Source organism: Hemitrygon akajei, chromosome 11, assembly GCF_048418815.1.
Source record: "Hemitrygon akajei chromosome 11, sHemAka1.3, whole genome shotgun sequence".
Taxonomy (NCBI): domain Eukaryota; kingdom Metazoa; phylum Chordata; class Chondrichthyes; order Myliobatiformes; family Dasyatidae; genus Hemitrygon; species Hemitrygon akajei.
In genome coordinates, this window is record NC_133134.1 from 13,862,536 (window position 1) to 13,885,382 (window position 22,847).

The 22,847-nt window shown below is 42.4% G+C and overlaps 1 protein-coding gene across 1 annotated transcript in view; it reads right to left on the reverse strand.

Moving 5' to 3' along the window:
• The window catches only part of cacna1ha (calcium channel, voltage-dependent, T type, alpha 1H subunit a), a 333,897-nt gene that overhangs the window by 105,235 nt on the left and 205,815 nt on the right, over window positions 1–22,847 (reverse strand). Inside the window, exons 9-14 of the mRNA XM_073060243.1 lie at window positions 18,594–18,745; window positions 11,211–11,396; window positions 10,174–10,291; window positions 6,957–7,112; window positions 2,819–2,903; window positions 2,522–2,751 (exon numbers count right to left, since the gene is read on the reverse strand). Coding sequence (XP_072916344.1) covers window positions 2,522–2,751; window positions 2,819–2,903; window positions 6,957–7,112; window positions 10,174–10,291; window positions 11,211–11,396; window positions 18,594–18,745 — 927 coding nt within the window. The remainder of the gene's footprint in view (window positions 1–2,521; window positions 2,752–2,818; window positions 2,904–6,956; window positions 7,113–10,173; window positions 10,292–11,210; window positions 11,397–18,593; window positions 18,746–22,847) is intronic.

Here is a 22,847-nt window from a genome sequence, read left to right on the forward strand (position 1 = left end):
TGATGCAATTACAAAGAAGGCACATGCCAGCCGCTATATTCCATGAGGAGTTTGAGGAGATTTAGTGTGTCATCAAAGACGTTTGCAAATTTTTACAGATCTACAGTGGAAAACATTCTAACTGGTTGCATGGAGGTACCAACGCACAGGATGAGAACTAGCTGCAAAGGTTTGTAAATTCAGCCAGCTCCACCATGGGCATGACCTTCCTCACCATGGACATTAGCCTCCCCACCAATGAGGACATCTGTATAGGTGATAACTCAAGAATCAGCATCCATCATTAAGGACCCTCACAATCCAGCACATGCCCTCTTCTCTTTGCTACCATCAGGGGGAAGGTACAGGAGCCTGAAGACGCACAGTCAATGTTTTAGGAACAGCTTCTTCCCCTCTGGCATCATATTTCCATGACCTCATGAACATTACCTCACTTTGTGCTCTCTTTCTGCACTATTTATTTTGAACTTTCTCATTGTCACTTCTCACAATCTTTTATGTTTTACACTGTACTGCTGCCACAAAACAACAAATTTCACAACTTCTGTCAGTGATAATAAACTGGATTCTGAGTTCGGCAGAGACCCACAGTGAAAGGTGTCTAGATGTATGCACTCAGAACAAACTACTTGTCTTTCAAGTGAAGATTTAATGCCAAATGACGAAGAGATAATTGTAAATTAATCAGAAACAACTAGCTTTTACCAAGAATCGCAACTATAAGGTAGTCACATCTATTAGAATAATAGTTGTAATTCATAGTCGATTAGATGTGCACATGATTTTACAGATCATTAAACACAATTCCGACATGACCAATATGCAAAAATTATTGACTCTCAGTAAATCGTTGCCTGCTTCTTTAAGTCTCCAGCTCACACCAAGTTTGATCTCTCAGTCCTCAGCCTCCTACACTGTTCCAGCATTCCTGGTATCATCCTTTGGTACCTCAATAATTACTCTGCATCTACACCTCCAGAATGACCTCCTGAATCCTTCCTTGCCCTTTTCCATCCTCTTTGAATCGCAAAGCGAAATCCATTTCTCACTGAATCTTTCCAGCTTTCTACTCTATCACAGAGCATCCTCCATGTCCAAAAGACCATAAGACACGGGAGCAGTCCATTCAGCCCATCAAGTCTGTTCTGCCATTCTGTCATGGCTGATTCTCTCAACCCCCATTCTCCTGCCTTCTCCCCATAACCTTTGATACAGGTAGAGCTCTATTTTAAGTGGGGTTTTGGAAGATGGGGGAATCTAGACTCTAATCAATAACCTATTGACCTCTGCTTTAAATACACCCAATGACTTGGCATCCACAGCCAACTGTGGCAATGAATTCCATAGATTCACCACCCTCATGCTAAATAAATTCCTACGCTTCTCTTTGTTCTAAAGGGACATGAGAGTGGTTGTGAGAGTGTGGAATGAGCTCCCAGCATAAATGGTGCATGTGAGCTTGATTTCAAGAGAAGTTAAGATAGGTACATGGATGGTAGGAATATGGAGGTAGGTCCTGGTGCAGGTCGGTGGGAGTAGGCAGCTTAAATGGTTTCAGTATTGACTGGATGGGCCGAAGGGCCTGTTTCTGTGCTGTACTTCTCTATGACTCCATAACTCTATGATATCCTTGTATTCTGAGGCTGTGCCCTCTAGTCCTAGGCTGTGCCATCTCAACAATCACCAGATCATTTATTCTTTAGTATCATTGGAATAAATATTTGCCAGAGAGAATAATTTGGTCCTTATTTGACATCTACCAGAGAGTGCAGATTTCCTCCATCTGCCAAAACCTCTCTTAAAATAGAGCTCTACCTCTGTCCAGCTCCACTGAAAGTCCATTGACATGAAATATCATCTCCACTAATTGTGTGGATGAGCTGATCTACCTCAGTTTTACCCTATCAGGGACATCTTGTTGCCACAACACTCTCTGCTTCTTAATGAGCTTCTTGTGTCTTCTTCCCAGTTCAGATGAAGGGCCTTCAACCTGAACACTAACACTGATTCTCTTCCAGAGTAACACACACAAAATGCTGGAGAAACTCAGCAGGTCAGGCAGCATCTATGCAGAGGAACAAAGAGCCAATGTTTCAAGCCAAGACCTTTCATCAGGACTTCATCAGAGTGTGTATATCTCTGGACTTCCAGCGTCTGCAGAATCTCTCGTGTTTCTGTTTCTCTTCCCACTGATGCTGCCTGACCTTTTTGAGTATTTCCAGCAATTTTCTGTTTTTATTGCAGATTCCCAGCATCCGCAGTTTTTTGACTTTCTAGCTCCACAATTGTTGCCTGACAGAAATTTTTTATTTCATTTCAGATTTTGTTAATATGGTTAATGTTAAAATTATTTCTTATTCTGGGTGTGCCAAAAAAGCTTTCCCCATTATTCTGATCTCTTATACAGCAAAAGACTCTGTGCATGACACAGAAATGTCAAAACTCTTCCTGCTCAATGCTGCTATGTTTTCAGACAAAATAAAACGTCAAGCCCCAGGGATTTCTGTCCACAGCAGCTTACCAAAGACCTCTGGTCATAATTCGAAGGATCAATAGATGCGCTGCTCCCCCTTCTGGACTCTGCGTAGGTGTGAACTGAGTCCATGTAAGGTGAACTCTTCGGTGTAGGCATCGGAGTTGCGGCAGTTCGCATAATAATCGGTGGTGGTACGCTGCCTCGCGAATCCAGGTGTCCATTTGATGTCATGACAACTGAATACATTTTTAACTCTGTGGAAGGTAGAAGGGGTACTTACACAAAGACAGAAATCATGAATGGAAAGTCTCTCTATACCTGATCAACAACAACCATTCTCACCAGAAGGATCTTTGTATCGTTCACCCTCGTCGTCAAAATTCGTGGAAGTTTTTTCTTCATCTGATTCTGACCTGTTGGCATCTCCCTGGAATATTAATTTATTATATAATGTTAACCCCAACAACGAGACAGCTTAAAATAGAAAGGTAACTTCTGGATTAGAGGACATGTCTTATGAGGAAAGGTTGAGTGAACTAGGGCTTTTCTCGTTGGAATGGAAGAGGCTAAGGTGAGACTTGATAAAGGTACATAAGATGATAAAAAGACATAGATAGAGTGGACACAGATGACTTTCTCCCAGGGTGGAAATGGCTCATATGAGGAGAAATAATTTTAAGGAGATTAGAGAACATAAGAACATAAAAAGCAGGAGCAGGAGTCGGCCATCTGGCCTATCGAGTCTGCCCCGCCATTCAATAAGATCATGACTGATCTGACCATGGACTCATCTCTACCGACCTGCCTTCTCCCCACAACCCTAAATTCCCCTACTCTGCAAAAATCTATTCAACCTTGTCAAAGTATAGGGGAGATATCAGAGGTGGGCCTTTTTGCACAGAGAATGGTGGTAGAGGCAGATACATTAGGGACACTTATGAGACTCTTAGATAGGCACATGAACGAACGAAATATGGAGGCTATGTGAGAGGGAAGGGTTAGGTTGATCTTGGAGCAGATGAAAAGTTTGGCACAACCTCATGGGCCAGCACTGTGCTGTACTGCTCTATGTTGTAGAAAACATTGGAAATACTCAGCAAGCCAGGCTGCGTCTGTGGGAAGAGGAACAGTTAATGGAACGCAAGAGGGTGCAATTGCTGTAATCCAGAGCCAAAGAAAATAAATTGCTGGGGAAACTCAAAGGGCTATGCAGCATCTCCTGAGGAAAAGGGAAAACATTGCAGGTCAGGACCCTGCATAAGGATTGAGTGGGTAATGAGAAGAAAGCCAGTACAAAGCAATAAGAGCCACAAGGTTAACGATCAGCTTGAAGAACCTTTGTCAGAAATGGGAAGGAAAGAGAGAAAAAAAATCTTGTTAAGCTACAGGGAGAATGTGGGAAGGTGGACGTCTCTATTAGGGTAAAACCGGGGTGCTCATGGGGGAGAGACAAGGTTATCTTGCCAATGAGTGAAAGGGAGCAGTTCGCAGGTGAGAATGTAGATATAAGAATGGAGTTTGTGAAATGCAGGATGGGTGAGCAAACATCTCAGGCCAGGAATATCCTCCACTCCCAGAGGGGAGAAAGACAAGAAGACAAGGGAAAGAGCAATCAACAGGTTGAGCCAACATCACAGACAGAGAAATCATGTTATGCTAGCTGTACAATTCAATACCACAGTTTACTGTTTCCTGATGCATCCTGAACTGCAGAGTATTTCCAACACGTCTGGTTTGTTTCCGCCATCTGCAGTTTTTTTAAAAATCTCATGAGAAATAACTTATTATTCTCATGATAGAAAGCAAATTGGGTTAATGGATTCCTTTAATTTAAGCTAATGGAATGTATGCTTGCTTGCTTGTATCCCACATTTCTAGTGAATATAAGGTGCACACTCATCACCACCAACCTGTCTGACAGGCTCCCAGGGGAAGGAGAGTGGAGACAGATTCTAATACAGCCTGTACCTCTCCTCCTAGATGTGCAGTCCAGAGCCTAGTCACCTGCTGCAATAAAAAGTTCCTTTTCATGTTGTTTTTAGCTCTTTTGTAAATCTTTTTATCCAATAAACCTTGGTGTTTGAACCTTCTATGAAACCCTTTTCATAGAACATAGAACAGTATAGCACAGTACAGACCTTCCAGCCCACAATGTTGAGCCAATCTTTTAATCTACTTAAAAGTCCAGCTAACCCTTCCCTCCCACATACAGTAGTGTACAAAAGTCTTATATAAGGTGGAACTTTTGCACAGTACTGTATATTATGTCTTTCCAGTTACCAAACACTCAACACTACTGAGCTAATAGAAAGCTAAGTGCACTTCTCCCTATTGATGCTGCCTGGCCTGCTGTGTTCTACCAGCATTTTGTGTGTGTTACTCTTATTTCTGTTTCCCAACCACCTTCCTATTTAACCAATATACAGTACTGTACAAAAGTCTTAGGCTCCCTAGCTATATTGTAAATATGTGTCTAAGACTTTTGCACAGTAGTGTAGTCTTACATCTTTCCTTCACCCATGTGCCCTTCTAAGAGGTTCCTAAATGTCCCTAATGTATCTGCCTCTACCAGCACCCCTGGCAGCGTGCTCCATGCACCCACCAGTTGCTGTGCAATGAACTTACGCCTGGCATCTCCCCCCACCCCATACATTCCTCCAATCATCTTCAAACTATTTCCCTTTGTATTAGCCATTTCCTTCCTGGGAAAAATCTCTCATGCTGAGGGCTGTTTCTTTCAAAATATTCGTACAATTCATAATTGTAAACACCTCTATCGCTGGAATCCTTTGGAATCTCTCCAGTGTCTCAAGTTTATCCACATTAATAAAGTTCCTTACCCCGGAATCAATTCTAAGTAAATCACTTCTGCATTCTTTGTAAACACTTCATATCATTCTTCAATTTTGTTATGCCCAAAACTAAACACAATACTGTTATCCTAGTCAAACTAGTGAGCCTCACCCCGACAGAATCCTACTGCAGGATTTCAATCTGAAATATTCACAATTCCTCTCACCCACAAATGCTGCTTGGCCTGCTGAGAAATGCCTGAACACCTCTGTCATATTTGCCTCTACCATCATCCAGGCACCTACTACTATCTGTGTATAAAACTTGCCCTGCACATCCCTTTGAATTTACTCTCTCATATTAAATGCACATCCTCTGGTATTAGTTATTTTAATCCTGGAGAAAAAGTACTGGCTGTCTACTCTGTTTATGACTCTCACAAATTGTAATTCTCTATCAAATCTCTCCTCAGCCCTCACACCTCCCGAGAAAACAACTCAATCTGTCCAACCTCTCATTATAGCACAAACTCTTTAATCCACGCAGCATCCTGGCAAACCACTCTTGCACCCTCACCAAAACCTTCACATCCTTTTTGTAATGGGTTGACCAGAAATGAATGCAATTCTTCAAAAGTGTCTAGCTAGTGTTATATAAAGCTGCAATATAACTTCCCAACACTTGACTAATGAAGGTTCTTCATATTTCTCAGGTCCATTTAACCTCCAAACCAGCACATTTTTGAAAGGCAGGAAGAAGCTGAAGCATCTAAGGGACATCCACGAGTTCACAGGGAGAGCTTGCAAACTCCACACAGACAGCACCCGAGATCACATTGGAACTTGGGTCACAGTCAGCTCCATTGGTTGCACCACTGTGCCGATCTGGAAGTTCAATGATTGCGAAGAAATAGAAAGAGAAATGGGAATTGACAACCTAATCGATTGTGGTTGTCCCACCATTCAAAAAGATCATGGATGATCTTCCTCTCTCTCTGTCAGTCTCCAGCTGCAGCTCTATATCCCTTTATTCCCTGAATATCACATCGAATAGTATCTTTTCAGGGTTCATTGAATAAAATGATTTATAGAAGAACTAAAAACATGAAGAAAAACTTTTCTTTGCAGCAATGACTAGACTCTGGATTGTACCTCAGGAGTAGAAATGGAGACTCCATTTGAATGTGCCTCCACTCTCCTTCCTCTAGCAAAGCTACAGTTCCAGTGAGAAACTGTGGCTTGCTTGTTTTGCAGAAACGTGGCTCCAGGACAACATTCCATGCACCATCAATCTATAGGCCATGACACTCGGGGACCTGAGCTATATTATCACATTTTAATTTTTTTTTGTAGCTGTATCTCTTTCTGTGATCATAATTATAGGTGCTGCATACAGTGTGCGATGTGTGACCAATGGTTCTGTGTTTTGCTCCTTGGAAAGAGGACTGCTCTTTCATTTGGCTGTATTTACGTCTGTGGTTGAATGACAATTAAATTTGAACTCGAGCTCTTACTGGAGGTTTATGTAAGCGGACAGGAGAGGAACGCGTGAAAATCTTCAGAAGTTGGAATTCTGGCAGCTACATGCAGAGCAGCCAGGCCAAAATACAAAAGTTAAATCCTGAATCTCATTGGGAGAATGTCGGGTGACATCAGACAGTTAAAGCGAAGCCCAGCAAATAACATACCTCCGCTTGGAACCCTTCCACGAGAATAGCAACCAGCAGGTTGAAAAGCACATAGTTGCCAAAAGTCATTAAAGCCACAAAGTAGAGGGCAGCCCAGGGTGAGGTTGAAGCCATTCCATTATACAGGACCACATTCCAATCCTCTTGAGTAAGGATCTGAGGACAGAGGTATCAACATTACTGAGGGGGTTGTCCAGATTTCCCGGTATGCCTCTTCTGGAATGCCAACGCAATATATATACCGACACCGAGTGAATGTTAAAGTCACTCGCCACTCAAAACCAGATCCACACAGACACAGACGGTTCAGAATACAATGACACAAATTTCACAGTAATACATTACATCAGAATTATAATTAATAATTGAAAATAAGCATGCACCTGCTGTGTGTAAGTAATGTCAATCTAATAGGAATGCACAGTTATCCCCACACAGGAGCCTGAAGACCCACACTCATTGATTCAGGAACAGCTTCTTCCCCTCTGCCATCAGATTACTGAACGGACAATGAACGTCTGAGCACTACCAAGTTGTTTATTTTTTTTTGCACTATTTATTTATTTTGTAGTTTGTAGTCATTGTTCTATTTTTGCACTTTACTGCAGCTGCAAAACAACAAACTTCACCTTGCTTAAGTTAGTGATAATGAATTTGACTCTGATGTAAAGAGATGCAGAGAGTATTAGCCCAATACACCCTGGGCACAATCCTTCCCACCACTGGTAGCATCGAAAGGAGCTGCTGTCTCGAGAAGGCAAATATCCAGTGTCAAAGATCGCCACTATCTGAGCCATTTTCTCATCGTTGTCAATGGGCTGGAACTACAGAAACACAAGTTTCCACACTATCAGGTTCAAGAAGAGCTATTCCTCACTTGAACCAGCTGACATAACTATGTTTGGTAACGCTGTGACTACTTTAATCTTTTTGCACTAAAATTGACTTTGCTTGTTCTAATTGTGTTCTCTCTTGTAAAACTTTGTATGATTTACGTCTAATGTATGTTTTCTTGTGAATGGTGCTTACGTGATCCTATGTGTCTGAGATGCTGCTGCAAGTAAGTTTTTCATTGCATCCACACATAGGGTGGCATAGTAGCGTATCAGTTAATGCACTGTCAACAACCACCTATCGGGGCTCAGTTCCTGGCACTTTCTGTAAGGAGTTTGTACGTTCTCCCCGTGACAATGTGGGTTTCCTCTGGGTGCTCCGGTTTACTCCCACATCTTCAAAAGATGTGCGAGTTAGGGTTGGTGAGTTGTGGTGCTGGAAGTGTGGCGACACTTGCAGTCTGCCCCCAGAACAGTCTCAAAGTGTGCTGGTTGTGCATACAAACCACGCATTCACTCTATGTTTTGATGTACATCTGACATACAGAGCTAATCTTTATAACAGTTCCTTTTACATGTATGCATTGTAAATGGGACAATAAACTTGACTCTGACTTTGGAAGCTGGAAGAATGGATTGTAAATTCATCACAGGTGGAGAGTTTCTTTTTACATACACTCACTGCCCACCATATTAGGCACAGGAGGTACGTACTTAATAAAATATCCACTGAGTGTACTTCTGTGTGTTCGTGATCTTCTGCTGCTGTAGCCCACCCACTTCAAGGTTCAATGTATTGTGCATTCAGAGATACTCTTTGCACACCACTGCTTTAATGTACGGTTATTTGAATTTGAGCTGCCTTCCTGTCAGCTTGAACCAGTCTGGCCGTTCTCCCCCAACCTCTCTCACCAACAAGCATTTTTCAGAATCAGGTTTATTATCACTGGCATGTGTTGTGAAATTTGTTAACTTAGCAGCAGTTCAATGCAATACATAATATAGAAAAATAAATAAATTACAGTTTATGTATATTGGTGCAAAAAATGATGCAAAAAAACAGAAATAATATTTATTAAAAAAGTGAGGTGGTGTTCACGGGTTCAATGTCCATTTAGGAATCGGATGGCAGAGGGGTGGAAACTGTTCCTGAATCACTAAGTGTGTGCCTTTAGGTACAATGAGAAAAGGACATGCCCTGGGTGCTAGGGATAATGGACGCTGAGACACCGCTCCCTGAAGGCGTCCTGGGTACTTTGTAGGCTAGTACCCAAGATGGAGCTGGCTAAATTTACAACCCTCTGCAGCTTCTTTCGGTCCTGTGCAGCAGTTCCCCCATTCCAGAGGGTGATACAGCCTCTCAGAATGCTCTCCACAGTACATCTATAGAAGTTTTTGAGTGTTTTTGTTGACATACCAAATCACTTCAACCCCTAATGAAGTATAGTCGCTGTCTTGCCTTCTTTATAGCTGCATCGATATGTTGGAACCAGGTTAGATCCTCAGAGATCTTGACACCCAGGAACTTGAAACTGCTCACTCTCTCCACTTCTGATCCCTCTATGAGGATTGGTATGTGTTCCTTCGTCTTACCCTTCCTGAAGTCCACAATCAGCTCTTTCATCTTACTAACGCTGAGTGCAAGTTTATTGCTGCGACACCACTCCACTAGTTGGTATATCTCTCTGCTGTACGCCTTCACGTCTGAATCTGAGATTCTATCAACAATGGTTGTATCATCAGCAGATTTATAAATGGTATTTGAGCTATGCCTAGCCACACAGTCATCGGTATAGAGATAGTAGGCTAAGCTCACACTCCTGAGGTGCAACAGTGTTGATCGTCAGCAAGGAGGAGATATTATCAATAATCCACACAGATTGTAGTCTTCTGGTTAGGAAGTTGAGGATTCAATTGCCCTACTGGATGCTTACTATTTCTCACACCATTCTCTGTAAACTCTAGAGCAGGGGTTCCCTATCTTTTTATGCCATGAACCCCTACCATTAACTGAGGGGTCTGTGGACCCCAGGTTGGGAATCCCTGCTCTAAAGGCTAAATGTGTGAAAATCCCAGGAGATCAGCAGTTTCCGAGATACTCAAACCACCCCATCTGGCACCAACAATCATTCCACGGTCAAAGTCACTTAGATCACATTTTTTTCCCATTCTAATTTTTGGTCTGAACAACAACTGAACCTCTTAAGCATGTCTGCATGCTTTTATGCATTGAGTTGCTGCCACATGATTGGCTGATTAGATAGTTGCAATAACTAGCAGGTGTACCTAATGATGCGGCCACTGAGTATATATTCAATTCAATTTTTCTCGCCATTATATGTAACTCAGCAATTCCAATTTTCACATTTCTGGGACAGTCTTACCTGAAACACAGTGACAATTGCCCACAACAAAGAATCGAAGTTCTTTCTGTCTGGAATCGTGTCTCCACTCTCGGTCTTCAAGCTGAATTTACATCCAAATAGGTGCATGCCCAGAATACTGTGTGTCAAAAGAGAAATACCTGTATAAAATTAGGAATATCACACCACAGAATTCCATCCGGAGCCCAATAACCCTTCTACAATAAACCATACCACCATCAAAGACAGAGATAGTACAATATAGTGAGCAGTTCTGGACATCTTATCTAAGAAAGGATATATAGGCATTGGAGAGGGTCCAATGGACATGCAGGGGAATGATCCCAGCAATGAAAGAGTTCATTCATGAGGAGTTTTTGATGTCTTTGGGGAGTAAAGAATGAATGACGGGGGAATCTAATTGAAACCTATTGACTATTGAATGAGCTAGCCAGAGTGGATGTGGAGAGGATGATTCCTGTAGTGAGGGAATCCAGGACCATGGATATCCTGCTAAATTGATTGTTACGAGTAAAGGTACATTATAAGACCATAAGACTAGAAAACCGAGGAGCAGAATTGGGCCATTCAACTAAATCAAATCTGTACCCCCATTTGATCATGGCTGATTTATTTTCCCTCTCAACTGCCTTCTCCTGCCTTCTCCCCATAACCTTTGACACTCTTACTAATCAAGAACCTATCAACTGCTACCTTTAATATACGCAATGACTTGGTCTCCACAGCCATCTTTGGCAGTGAATTCCACAGATTTACCACCCTCAGCTAAAGAAATTTATTCCCGTCTCTGTTCAAAGGACTTCCTTCTATTCTGAGGCTGTGCCCTCTGGTCCTGGACTCTCCCAGTACTGGAAGCAGAGTCTCCATGTCCATTCTTTCTAGGCTTTTCAATATTCAGCACATTTCAATAAGACCCCACCACTCTCATTTTCCTAAACTCCAGTGAGTACAGGCCCAGAGCACCTTGTGTTAACCCTTTCGCTCCCAGGACCGTTTCCCTATGCTGAATTAGCATGCAAACGAGTTCTCATACTTGCCTGAAGATGAATATGAACAGCATGAGCAGCATGCAGAACGTGGCCACGTTGTCCATGGTCTTCATCAGGACCACCAGCTGCCGCCTCAGGGCTGGTAAGAAACGGACCAGCTTTAAAACCCGGAGGAGCCTGAAGGTTCTCAGTACGGACAGACCACCATCTGACTGACCAATAATCTCCCAAACACTGCGAATACCAAGAAATTTATGTTTATTGCATTCAATTATCATAGGGGGGGCGATACAGTGGCCTAGTGGTTAGCACGACACTTTACAGTACGGACGACCCGGGTTCAATTCCCTCTGCTGCCTGTAAGGAGTTTGTACGTTCTCCCCGTGACCGCGTGGGTTTCCTCCGGGTGTCCGGTTTCCTCACACTGTCCAAAGACATACCAGTTGGTCATTTTAAATTGCCCCATGGTTAGGCTACGGTTAAATTGGAGGATTGCTGGGCCAGAAGAGCTTATTCCATGCTGAATCTCAATCAATCAATCAATAAATAGATAAATATATAGATAGGTAGATGGGAAGATGGAACAGTCTCTAAAAAAGGCTTAAAAAACAAAGCTCTCAGTTTAATAGCTAGTATTCAGCATTCACTGTATGCTCCCATGTACACATAATAAATAAATTTCAATCTTGAATCTTAATAATTGTGTATTTCTTCACACTTTAAAGGTTGGAGCAGTGTAAGGGAATAGTAGATCCACAAGAGGAGTTACTTCTATGGAATAATGCTTATTCTTGTCATTTTAAAGAAGAATTTTTGGCATGTTGTCAGATGCAAACCATTGGGATGAAATTACAAAGAAAAGTTCAAAAAGTCCAAAAGAAATTTTATTATCAAAATACACATGTCACCAAATATGACCTTGAGAGTCAGTTCCTTGCAGACATTGACAGCAGGACAAAGAGGTACAAAATGATCAATGGAACAACTGCACACAAACGATTGACAAACTGTGCAAATGCAAATTAAATGAATAAGTAATTAATAAAACTAAGAACATGAATTGTAGAGTCCTTGAAACTGAATCCAAAGTTTGCATTCAATGATTAGTTTAGTACTGTGGTGAGTGAAGAAGTCGACACTGGTTCAGGATTCTGGTTGGCTGAAGGTTAATAATTGTTGCTGAACCTGGTGGTGTGGGACCAAAAGCGGGTGGTATGGAGGACGAATAAACAAATTCATATTTTCAACGTGACATGGCAAAGCTTTCTTTAAAATCACAGGCTTAAGAATTCCATACACATCTTTGCTTATATTACAGTAAGGGTGTCAAAAGTTATGGGGTGAAGGCTGAAGAATGGGTTTGAGAGTGATAATACATCGGCTTTGATGGATGGCATTGTCAAGTCGAGTCAAGTCACTTTTTTTGTCATTTCGACCATAATTGCTACATACAGTACACAGTAAAAATGAGACAACGTTTTTCAGGACCATGGTGTTACATGACACAGTACAAAAACTAGACTGAACTACGTAAAAAACAACACAGAGAAAAAAAAAACAACTACACTAGACTGCAGACCTACCCAAGACTGCATAAAATGCACAAAACAGTGCAGGCATTACAATAAATAATAAACAAGACAATAGGGCAGTAAGGTTGCAGGCTTGATGGGCCGAATGGCCTAATTCTGTTCCTATGTCTCTGCTTCAGCTAAATGCAGTGACAGACCAGTACTTTCAAGTGGTGTACATAATTCCTTCTTTCATTTAGGCTTCAGTGGCACCGGCAGACCCTCACTTGATCCCTGCCTGTGTGTAGGTCTAAACCCACTGCAGGTGGATCAGAATCAGAATCAGGTTTATTATCACCGGCACATAACGTGAAATTTGTTAACTTAGCAGCAGCAGTTCAATGCAATACATAATCCAGCAGAGAAAGAGAAAAATATAATAAATAAAATAAAACTTAATCAATAAACAAGTAAAGCAAATGAATAGATTTGTAAAACATGTGCAATAACAGAAATACTGTATATTTAAAAAACGTGAGGTCGTGTCCAAAGCTTCAATATCCATTTAGGAATTGGATGGCAGACGGTAAGAAGCTGTTCCTGAATCGCTGAGTGTGTGCCTTCAGGCTTCTGTACCTCCTACCTGATGGTAACAGTGAGAAAAGGGCATGTCCTGGGTGTTGGAGGTCCTTAATAACGGACGCTGCCTTTCTGAGACACCGCTCCCTAAAGATGTCCTGGTACTTTGTAGGCTAGTGCCCAAGATGGAGCTGACTAGATTTACAACTTTCTGCAGCTTCTTTCGGTTCTGTGCAGTAGCCCATCCTCCCCCCCCCCCCATACTAGACAGTGATGCAGCCTGTCAGAATGCTCTCCATGGTACAGTATAGAAGTTTTTAAGTGTATTTGTTGACATGCCAAATCTCCTCAAACTCCTAATAAAGTATAGCCGCAGTCTTGCTTTCTTTATGACTACATCGATATGTTTGGACCAGGTTAGATCCTCAGAGATCTTGACGCCCAGGAACTTCAAGCTGCTCATTCTCTCCACTTGTGATCCCTCTACGAGGATTGGTATGTGTTCCTTCATCTTACCCTTCCTGAAGTCCACAATCAGCTCTTTCGTCTTACTGACGTTTAGTGCCAGGTTGTTGCTGTGGCACCATTCCACTAGTTGGCATATCTCACTCCTTCACGCCCTCTTATGGTTGTACAACAACCATACAACAATGGTTGTATCATCAGCAAATTTGTAGATGATATATGGGCTATGCCTAACCACACAGTCATGTGTATACAGAGAGTAGAGCAGTGGGCTAAGCACACACCCCTGAGGTGCGCCAGTATTGATCATCAGCGAGGAGGATATGTTATCACCAATCCGCACAGATTGTGGTCTTCTGGTTAGGAGGTCAAGGATACAAATGCAGAGGGAGGTACAGAGGTCCAGATTCTGCAACTTCTCAATCAGGATTGGGAATGATGGTATTAAATGCTGAGCTATAGTCGATGAACAGCATCCTGACATAGGTGCTTGTGTTGTCTAGGTGATCTAAAGCTGCGTGGAGAGCCATTGAGATTGCATCTGCTGTTGACCTATTGTGGTGATAGGCAAATTGCAGTGAGTCCAAGTCCTTGCTGAGGCAGGAGTTCAGTCTAGTCACAACCAACCTCTCAAAGCATTTCATCACTGTCGATGTGAGTGCTACCGGGTTCCGGGGTGAAGAACTGTACTGAGTAGCTCTGTTACTCTGTGACACGAGAGTCAGAGTAGAGGGAACTAGACTGGGTGTTAAGGAGAGCACAGATCATTGAGAAACACACACAAAATGCTGGAAGAGCCCAGCATTTATGGACAGATGTTTCAGGCCAAGAGCCTTTATCAATGAGAATGTAGCTGGGGAAGGAGCAAAGACTTGCTTGAGTTCCACTGTTCCAGGAAGGGCAAGGGAACAGTGACAAAGAGTGTTCTAGAATGTCTACGTCTTCAGCTATTCTTTCATATAAATTTCTCCATGTTAAACATGGACTGATTTTAATACACAAAGCTGACAGAGTATCTCCAATTTATGGTCAACTACATTTTTCAATGTCATTTAATCATCTACTTTCCTGTTCTGGCCAGACATATGAGGAATAAAGATTGACTGCATTGGCAAATGAACATTATTTCTTTTTAATTGTTGAATAAACAGTCGATCACAGTGGGTGTCTCATGTCTTGGCACAGAAACTGGGAGAAAATGGTGACTGACATATTCTCCTCAGCTTCAATTTACATTATGTCACTGTTGAATTAGTAGATGTTCATATAGAAGTATTAGAGGCATGGAAGTGTAGTGGTTGATGTAACACTATTACAGTTCCAGAGATCTGGGTCCAATCACCGCCTCTGTCTGTGAGGAGCACACAAAAAAATGCTGGAGGGACTCCACAGGTCAGGCAACATCTATGGAAATGAATAAACCGTCGACGTTTTCAGCCAAGACCCTTCTTCAGGACTGTAGAGAGACTGTAGGCTTTCCCCATGATTGCATGGGTTTCCTCTGGGTGTTCCCACAAAGACATACAGGTTAGTAGGTTAATTGGTCACATGGGTGTAATTGGGCAGCACAGGAGGGCCTGTTACCATGCTGATTTCTAAGCAAGAATAAAATAACCCAAAGCATTAACACTATAATCCACAGGAATAAGAACGTAGAAAATAGACGCTCTGTTCTACCCTTGAATATGATCATCAGAATCAGAACCAAAATCAGGTTTAATATCACCGGCATATGTCGTTAAGTTTGTTGTCTTTGCGGCAGTAGTACAGTGCAGCCGTTCCTGAATCGCTGAGTGTGTGCCTTCGGACTTCTGCACCTCCTTCCTGATGGTAGCAATGAGGAGAGGGCATGTCCTGAGCGATGGGGATCCATAATGATGGATGCCACCTTTTTGAGGTATCGCTCCTTGAAGATGTTCTGGATATTATGGAGGCTTGTGCCCACGATGGAGCTGACTAATTTTACAACTCTCTGCAGCTTACTTTGATCCTGTGCAGTAGCCCTCTCCCTACCCCCATCCCAGAAGGTAATGCAGCCAATTGGAATGACCTCCACGGTACATCTGAAGAAATTTGCAAGTGTTTTCTGGCAACGTACCAAATCTCCTAGAATTCCTACTGAAATATAGCCGCTGTTACACCTTCTTTGCAGCTGCAACAATACATTGGGTCCAGGTTAGATCCTCAGAGATATTGACATCCAGGAAACTGAAATTGTTCACTCTTTCCACTTCTGATCCTTCAAAGAGGACTGGCGTGCCTTACCCTTTCTGAAGTCCATCATCAATTCAGTATCCTCTTCCCACCTTCTCCTTGAGCCCTTTACCGTCAAAAATATAAATCCTTCTTGAATATATTGATGATTTGGATTCTGTGGCAGAGAATCCCACAGGTTCATTATCCTCTGCATTAAGAAATTCCTTCTGATCTCATTTCCTAATGGTAACCCTGTATCCCGACACAGTGCCTCTTGATTCCAGACTTCCTAGTGATCAGAAACACCTTTAAAGTTCAAAGTTCGAAGTACACTGATTATCAAAGTATGTTTACGTTATACAACTTTGAGATTCGCCTCCATACAGGCAGCCACAGAACAAAGAAACCCAAAAGTACCCATAAAAAAAGAAAACCGTAGAACACCCAATGCGCAGAGAGAGAGAGAAAAAAAATGTGCAGACAATGATAGTAATTAAATTGCAATCAGAACAAAAGCTAAATAGAATTAATACTCTGGCTAGATGTAGTAAAGGTGCTTCCAACTGTGAGAATACATAGACAATAGACAGTAGGTGCAGGAGTAGGCCATTTGGCCCTTCTAGCCAGCACCGCCATTCACTGTGATCATGGCTGATCATACACAATCAGTACCCCGTTCCTGCCCTCTCCCCATATCCCTTGACCCCGCTATCAATAAGAGCTCTATCTAACTCTCTCTTGAATGCATCCAGAGAATTGGCCTCCACTGCCTTCTGGGGCAGAGCATTCCACATATCCACCACTCTCTGGGTAAAAAAGTTTTTCCGCATCTCTGTTCTAAATGGCCTACCCCTTATTCTTACACTGTGTATATTCTTATAGGTGTAATCTGTTAGAATTTTACAGGTTTCTTTAAGATTCCACCCCCCCCCCAATTCTTCTAAATTCGAATGAAGATCACTCTCACATATGAACTGCCATTCCAGGTGCCACCTAGCTTGTTCTCCTTCCCCTCCCCCACCGCGCTAAGACGGTAGCGCGATATTAATACACAGCAGCCTCTCTGGACTCTGGATTGGGGATTGCCAAACGTTATGTGTAGTCTGTTTTATCATATGCTTTTGAGATATCATTCTGGAGGAACGTTGTCTCATTTTTTAACTGCATTGCATTTGTGTTTTCTAAATGACAATAAACTGAATCTGAATTTTATTCTGGCATCTCTCCCCTTCCTTTCCAGTTCTGAAGAAGGGTCTTGCCCCAAACTGTCGACTGTTAATTTCTGTAGATGCTGCCTGAGCTGCTAAGTTCCACTAGCATTCTGTGTGCGTTGCTCTGGATTTCTAGCCTCTAGAATTTTGCATCTTTATGATTTATCATTCCAGTAAGACTTAATTATGATCCCTTCATTGCAAGTAAGTCCATCCAACCAAAGCTTCCACAGAAGCGGTCTCGAGAAAGAGCCTGTTGAACTTCAGTTGAAAGTCATTTGAAAACATCAAAAATAGGTTTGCTAGACTTTTATTAAGGGGATAAGATATGTGGAATCAGAACATAAGACCATAAGATATGGGAGCAGAATTAGGCTATTTGGCCCATCGAGTCTGCTCCATCATTTCATCATAGCTGATCCATTTTTTTCTCTTAGCTCCAATCTCCTGCCTTCTCCTCATATCCTTCATGCCCTGAACATGCCTTAAATATACATAAAGACTTGGCCTCCACAGCTTCCTGTTGCAAAAAATTGCACAGATTCACTACTCTCTGGCTAAAGAAAGTCTTCCTCACCTCCATTCTAAAAGGACGCCCCTCTATTGTGAGGCTGTGTCCTCTGGTCTTAAACTCTATCACCAGAGGAAACATCCTCTCCACATCCACTCTATCAAGGCTTTTCACCATTTGATAGGTTTCAATGAGGTCACTCCTCATTCCTCTGAATTCCAGTGAATACAGGCCCAGAGTTCTCAAGCACTCTTTATATGACAAACCGTTCAATTCTGTAATAATTTTTGTGTACCTAATTTGACCCTCTCCATACCTTTTGCTATAGTCTGAGCTCGTGCTTAACCCGCATGTTTAATTGGACCACGACTGGCAAATGTGCTTTCATTTGTTAAGGCCCTAATCTCTGGATTTCTCTCCCCACATCATGTCGCCTACTTCTTTCCTCACAAAATGCTCCTTAAAACCTCCCTCTGACCAAACTTTGAACATCTTACATGTTTATATTTTATATATTTGGAGATAGAGTGTGGAACAGGCCCTTCTGGCCCAATGAGCCAAACTACCCAGCAACTCACCTATTTAACACTAGCCCAATCACAGGACCACTTACAATGACCAATTAACCTACTAACCGGTACTGTGGACTGTTCAAGGAAACTGGATCACCCGTAGGAAACCCATGCAGTTCATGGGGGAGAATGTACAGATTCCTTATAGACGACACCAGAATTGAACTCTGGAATGCCCCAAGCTGTAATAGCTGTGGAAACTACTACACTGCCATGCCATCTGCTCTGCAATCCCCTCCTACAGCCGGTCATAAGCCCCGCGCGAAATGTTGTGGGCTCCCTTTCCTCTCAAGAAAGTTGCTGCATAAATGGAAGCAGTTGATGTTGTTGTTGCATGTCATAAAACAATAAGAGAGTTTTTAAAAAAAAAGATGATGCCAGTCTACCTGATAATGACAACAATTCCATCGAAGATGTTGTATGGGTTCTTGATGTAACCGAAAAGACCAAAGGCAAGAAGCTTAAGGACCATCTCCATTGCAAACATGCTGGTGAAGACTATATTACTGATCTCCAGGGCATTGGTCAATTCTTCAGGCTGTGAGAAAAGTTGAAATATTTCAATAAACATTTGATAAAATTATTTTACTGATTTGCTACAATAATGGATTATTATTGCCCAAATGATGCAGTGTTACAATCTAGCTATCGCTGATCTCACCTTGTGTTGTGGGTGTTAGATAAAAATTGTAGAGGAACCATTATGTGATTTATGGTATTATAACGAGGTTTCACAACCTTTTTTATGTCATAGGCCCCTACTATTAACCCCAGGTTGGAAAGTCCTGCATTAAAACCTCCCTTTAAATCATTCAGGATTCAGTGCTTGCTGGATGACATACTCCCATTTAAATCAACTTGCAAAGTTTATGATTTGCATTTATTGATCCAGTGATTTCCATCCACAACAGAGACTTTAACACATGCAGGAGATATTGAAGGGGAGTGGTTCAACACTCAGGTGAATAGCGACAGACAATGCTCAATATAACATTATGGTCACCAAGTTCAAGTGTGCGGCCTAATGGAAAAAGGCATCTGGCTTCAGAGTTTGAAGTGAGGTCATCAGGGGAATGTAGGTTTGAGTCCTGTCAACAGTATTGAACGAAGGAGCCTTTTTCCATTAGGCCACACACTTGAACTTGGTGATCATAATGTCCTGACAAAGGGTCTCGGCCCAAAACGTTGACTGCTCCTTTCAACGGATGCTGCCCGACCTGCTGAGTTCATCCAGCTTGTTTGTATGTCTGTGGTAATGAATTCCACAGATTCACTGCCCTCTGGCTGAAGAAATTCCTCTTCTTTTCTGTTGTATAGGTACATCCTTGTATCCTGGCACTGTGCCCTCTAATCCCTAGCCTCTCCTGCTATCAAAAACATCCTCTCCATGTCCACTTTATCCAGGGCTTTCAATATTCAATACTGTTGACAGGACTCAAACCTACATTCCCCTGATGACCTCACTTCAAACTCTGAAGTCAGATGCCTTTTTCCATTAGGTCACACACTTGAACCTGGTGATCATAATGTTCTGACGAAGGGTCTCGGCCTGAAACGTTGACAGCTCCTTTCGTTTGTATGTCTTGAATTGACCACAGCATCTGCAGTGTACTTTGTGTTTACTATTCATTACCACAGACTTGGCTGTGGAGGCCAAGTCATTGGGTATATTTAAAATGGAGTTATATAGTAAGGGTGTCAAGGGTTATGGGGAGAAGGCAGAATACACTACCCTGAGATTCATTTTCTTGCAGGCAATCACAGTAGAACAAAGAAATACAACAGATTCATTGAAAAACTACACACAAGGATGAACGAACGACCAATGTGCAAAGGAAGGCAAAATATGCAAATACATTTTGTTGAGAAATTTGTTTTAAGCACACACACACACACACACACACACACACACACACACACACACACACACACACACACACACACACACACACACACACACACACACACACATATATAATAGTTAAATTAAATAAGTAATGCAAAATTAGAAATAGAAAGTCATGAGGTAGTGTTCATGGGTTCAAGTTGTTCCCAAATGATTGAGAGTGTGCCTTCCGGCTTCTGTACCTCCTTCCTGCTGGTAGCAATGAGAAAAGGGCATGAGCTGGGTGATGGGGATCCTTAATGATGGATACCACCTCTTTGAAGCATTGCTTCTTGAAGACGTCCTGGATACTATGGAGGCTTTTGCATGATGGAGTTGACTGATTTTACAACTCTCAGGATATTACAGAAGCTAGTGATATAGAAGCAAGAGTACCACTTAAACACAATGGCATAAGTAGACGTCTTTATGGCTATGCAATCTCATGATTTTGCTCTGGAGAAATCAGTCACACAGAACTATATCTTGCACGTTAGATATAGTCTGCAGGTAATAAGTGGATCCTTTCCAATAAAGTGGATGGTAGCTCCAGAAACACTCATTTAAAGTTGCCTGGTATATGCCACATTAGCTGCTGGATGGGGATGATGTCACTAACCACACAGTGATACTCCAGAGGGTTTACAAATGTCATGTGGTGCGGAAGTTAAAAGTGAGCCTCCAGGTACTTGTTAGTCACAACCTATAATTTTGAGTCCTAAAAATGGAACATTTGCTTTGGCAATTAGTCACTCAAAATGATAAACAATGGCTGCACTGTTAACACAATGTTCAGTCAAAGGAGAGCTTGCAGGGAAATGTCAAAGAAACAGTCTTTGTAGATTGAGGAACATTAATAGTGCAGTGTCTGCAGGATATAAATACCCTGCTGTTGTTTAAAAGCAGTGCCACAGTGGGCAGAACTGCTGCCTCAGGGATCTGGGGGGGGGGGGGGGGGGGGGGGGGGGGTGTGTGTGTGTGTGTGTGTGTGTGTGTGTGTGTGTGTGTGTGTGTGTGTGTGTGTGTGTGTGTGTGTGTGTGTGTGTGTGTGTGTGTGTGTTTTGCTGTCACATAACTGTATTCAATGTCCTGACCAATTAAGGAAAGCGTTCTTCGCCACCCTGCCCACCTGTGTCACCACTTTCAAAGGAACCATATATCTGCACCCATGTTTCCCTGCTCTACGACACTCACCAGTTACATGTACCTACCATTTATTGTGCAAGTTTGTCCTGTTTGTCTTACCACAGTATAACATCGCTTAATTAACAGAATATAACTTACTGCCAGTGCAGTAAGCTTGGAACACACATCTTACGATTCTAGGCCTCTTAATACTGCATTAATTTAACCACTAATAACTTGGCCCAATCCTGCACTTTCTCCTTGTCCCCTCTGGGTTTGCCCCAGCACTCTGTTTCCTCAACACTCTCCCCATACCCCAACAAACATGCAGGTTCTAAATAAGAATCAGAAGGTCGGCACGGTAGCGTAGTGGTTAGCACAACGCTTCACAGTACCAGTGAGACGAGTTCAATTCCCGCCACTGTCTGCAAGGAGTTTGTACGTTCTCCCCATGACTGCATGGGTTTCTTCCAGGTGTTCCAGTTTCCTCCCACAGTCCCAAGACCTACCAGTTGGCAGGTTAATAGATCATTGTAAGTTGTCCTGTGATTAGGCTAGGGTTAAATTGGGGGCCGTTGGGTGGTGCAGCTCGAAGGGCTGGAAGGGCCTGTTGCATACTATATCTCAATAAATCAATAAAAGAAATAAAATACTTTTATTGTGAAATTTGAGAGGTATCAAGGTTCATGCACCAGGTGTGGGTCAATGGAACTAGACAGAATAACAGTTTGGCATGGACTAGATGGGCCAAAGGGCCTGTTTCTGTTCTGTAGTGCTCTATGACTTTACTGAATGGAACATCCCAATTCTGGGCCACATTGACATCCATAAGAGAATTTTTTCACAGGTTTATTTATGAATTCTGAGAGAGGATTTTCTGCTTCTCATTGCTTTTACCATCAACACGCCTAATGTAAGTGGTTATTATTAATTAAACTTCCAGCTAAACTTTAACAAAATACAAGACTTATTTGTTAAATAAGCCATTGATTATTGATTAACTATCTATACAGTCTTTGGCCAGCCAGTGGTGTAGTGGCATCGGCACTGGACTTCGCAGGCAAGTGGTCGCCCGGTTCGAATCCTGCGGGCTCCTTGCACACTTTCCATCCGTACTGGGTTGAGCATCGAGCTGGCAACTCGGCTTCGTAAAAACAGACAAAAACGCTAAAGAAACGGCAAGGTTACCGCCTGATGCGCCACAAGGCATGGAAAGGAATAACAACAGCAAACAAAATCTATACACTCAGAGGCCACTTCATTAGATACACCTGTATACTTCTTCATAATGCAAATACCTAATCAGCCAATCATGTGGCAGCAGCTCGATGGATAAACGCGTGAAGACGCTGTCAAGAGGTTCAGTCGTTGTTCAAACATCAGAATGGGGAAAGAAATGTGCTGTAAGTGACTGACTGTGGGATGATTTCAGTGCCAGACGGGGTGGTTTGTGCGTCTCAGAAACTGGCGATTCCTTGGGATTTTCATGCACAACAGTTTACAGAGAATAGTGCAAAAACAAAAAAAAAAACAAAAAACATCCAGTGAGCAGCAGCTCTGTGGGCGAAAATGCCTTGTTAATGAGAGATCAGAGGAGAATGTCAGACCGGTCCGGGCTGACAGGAAAAAG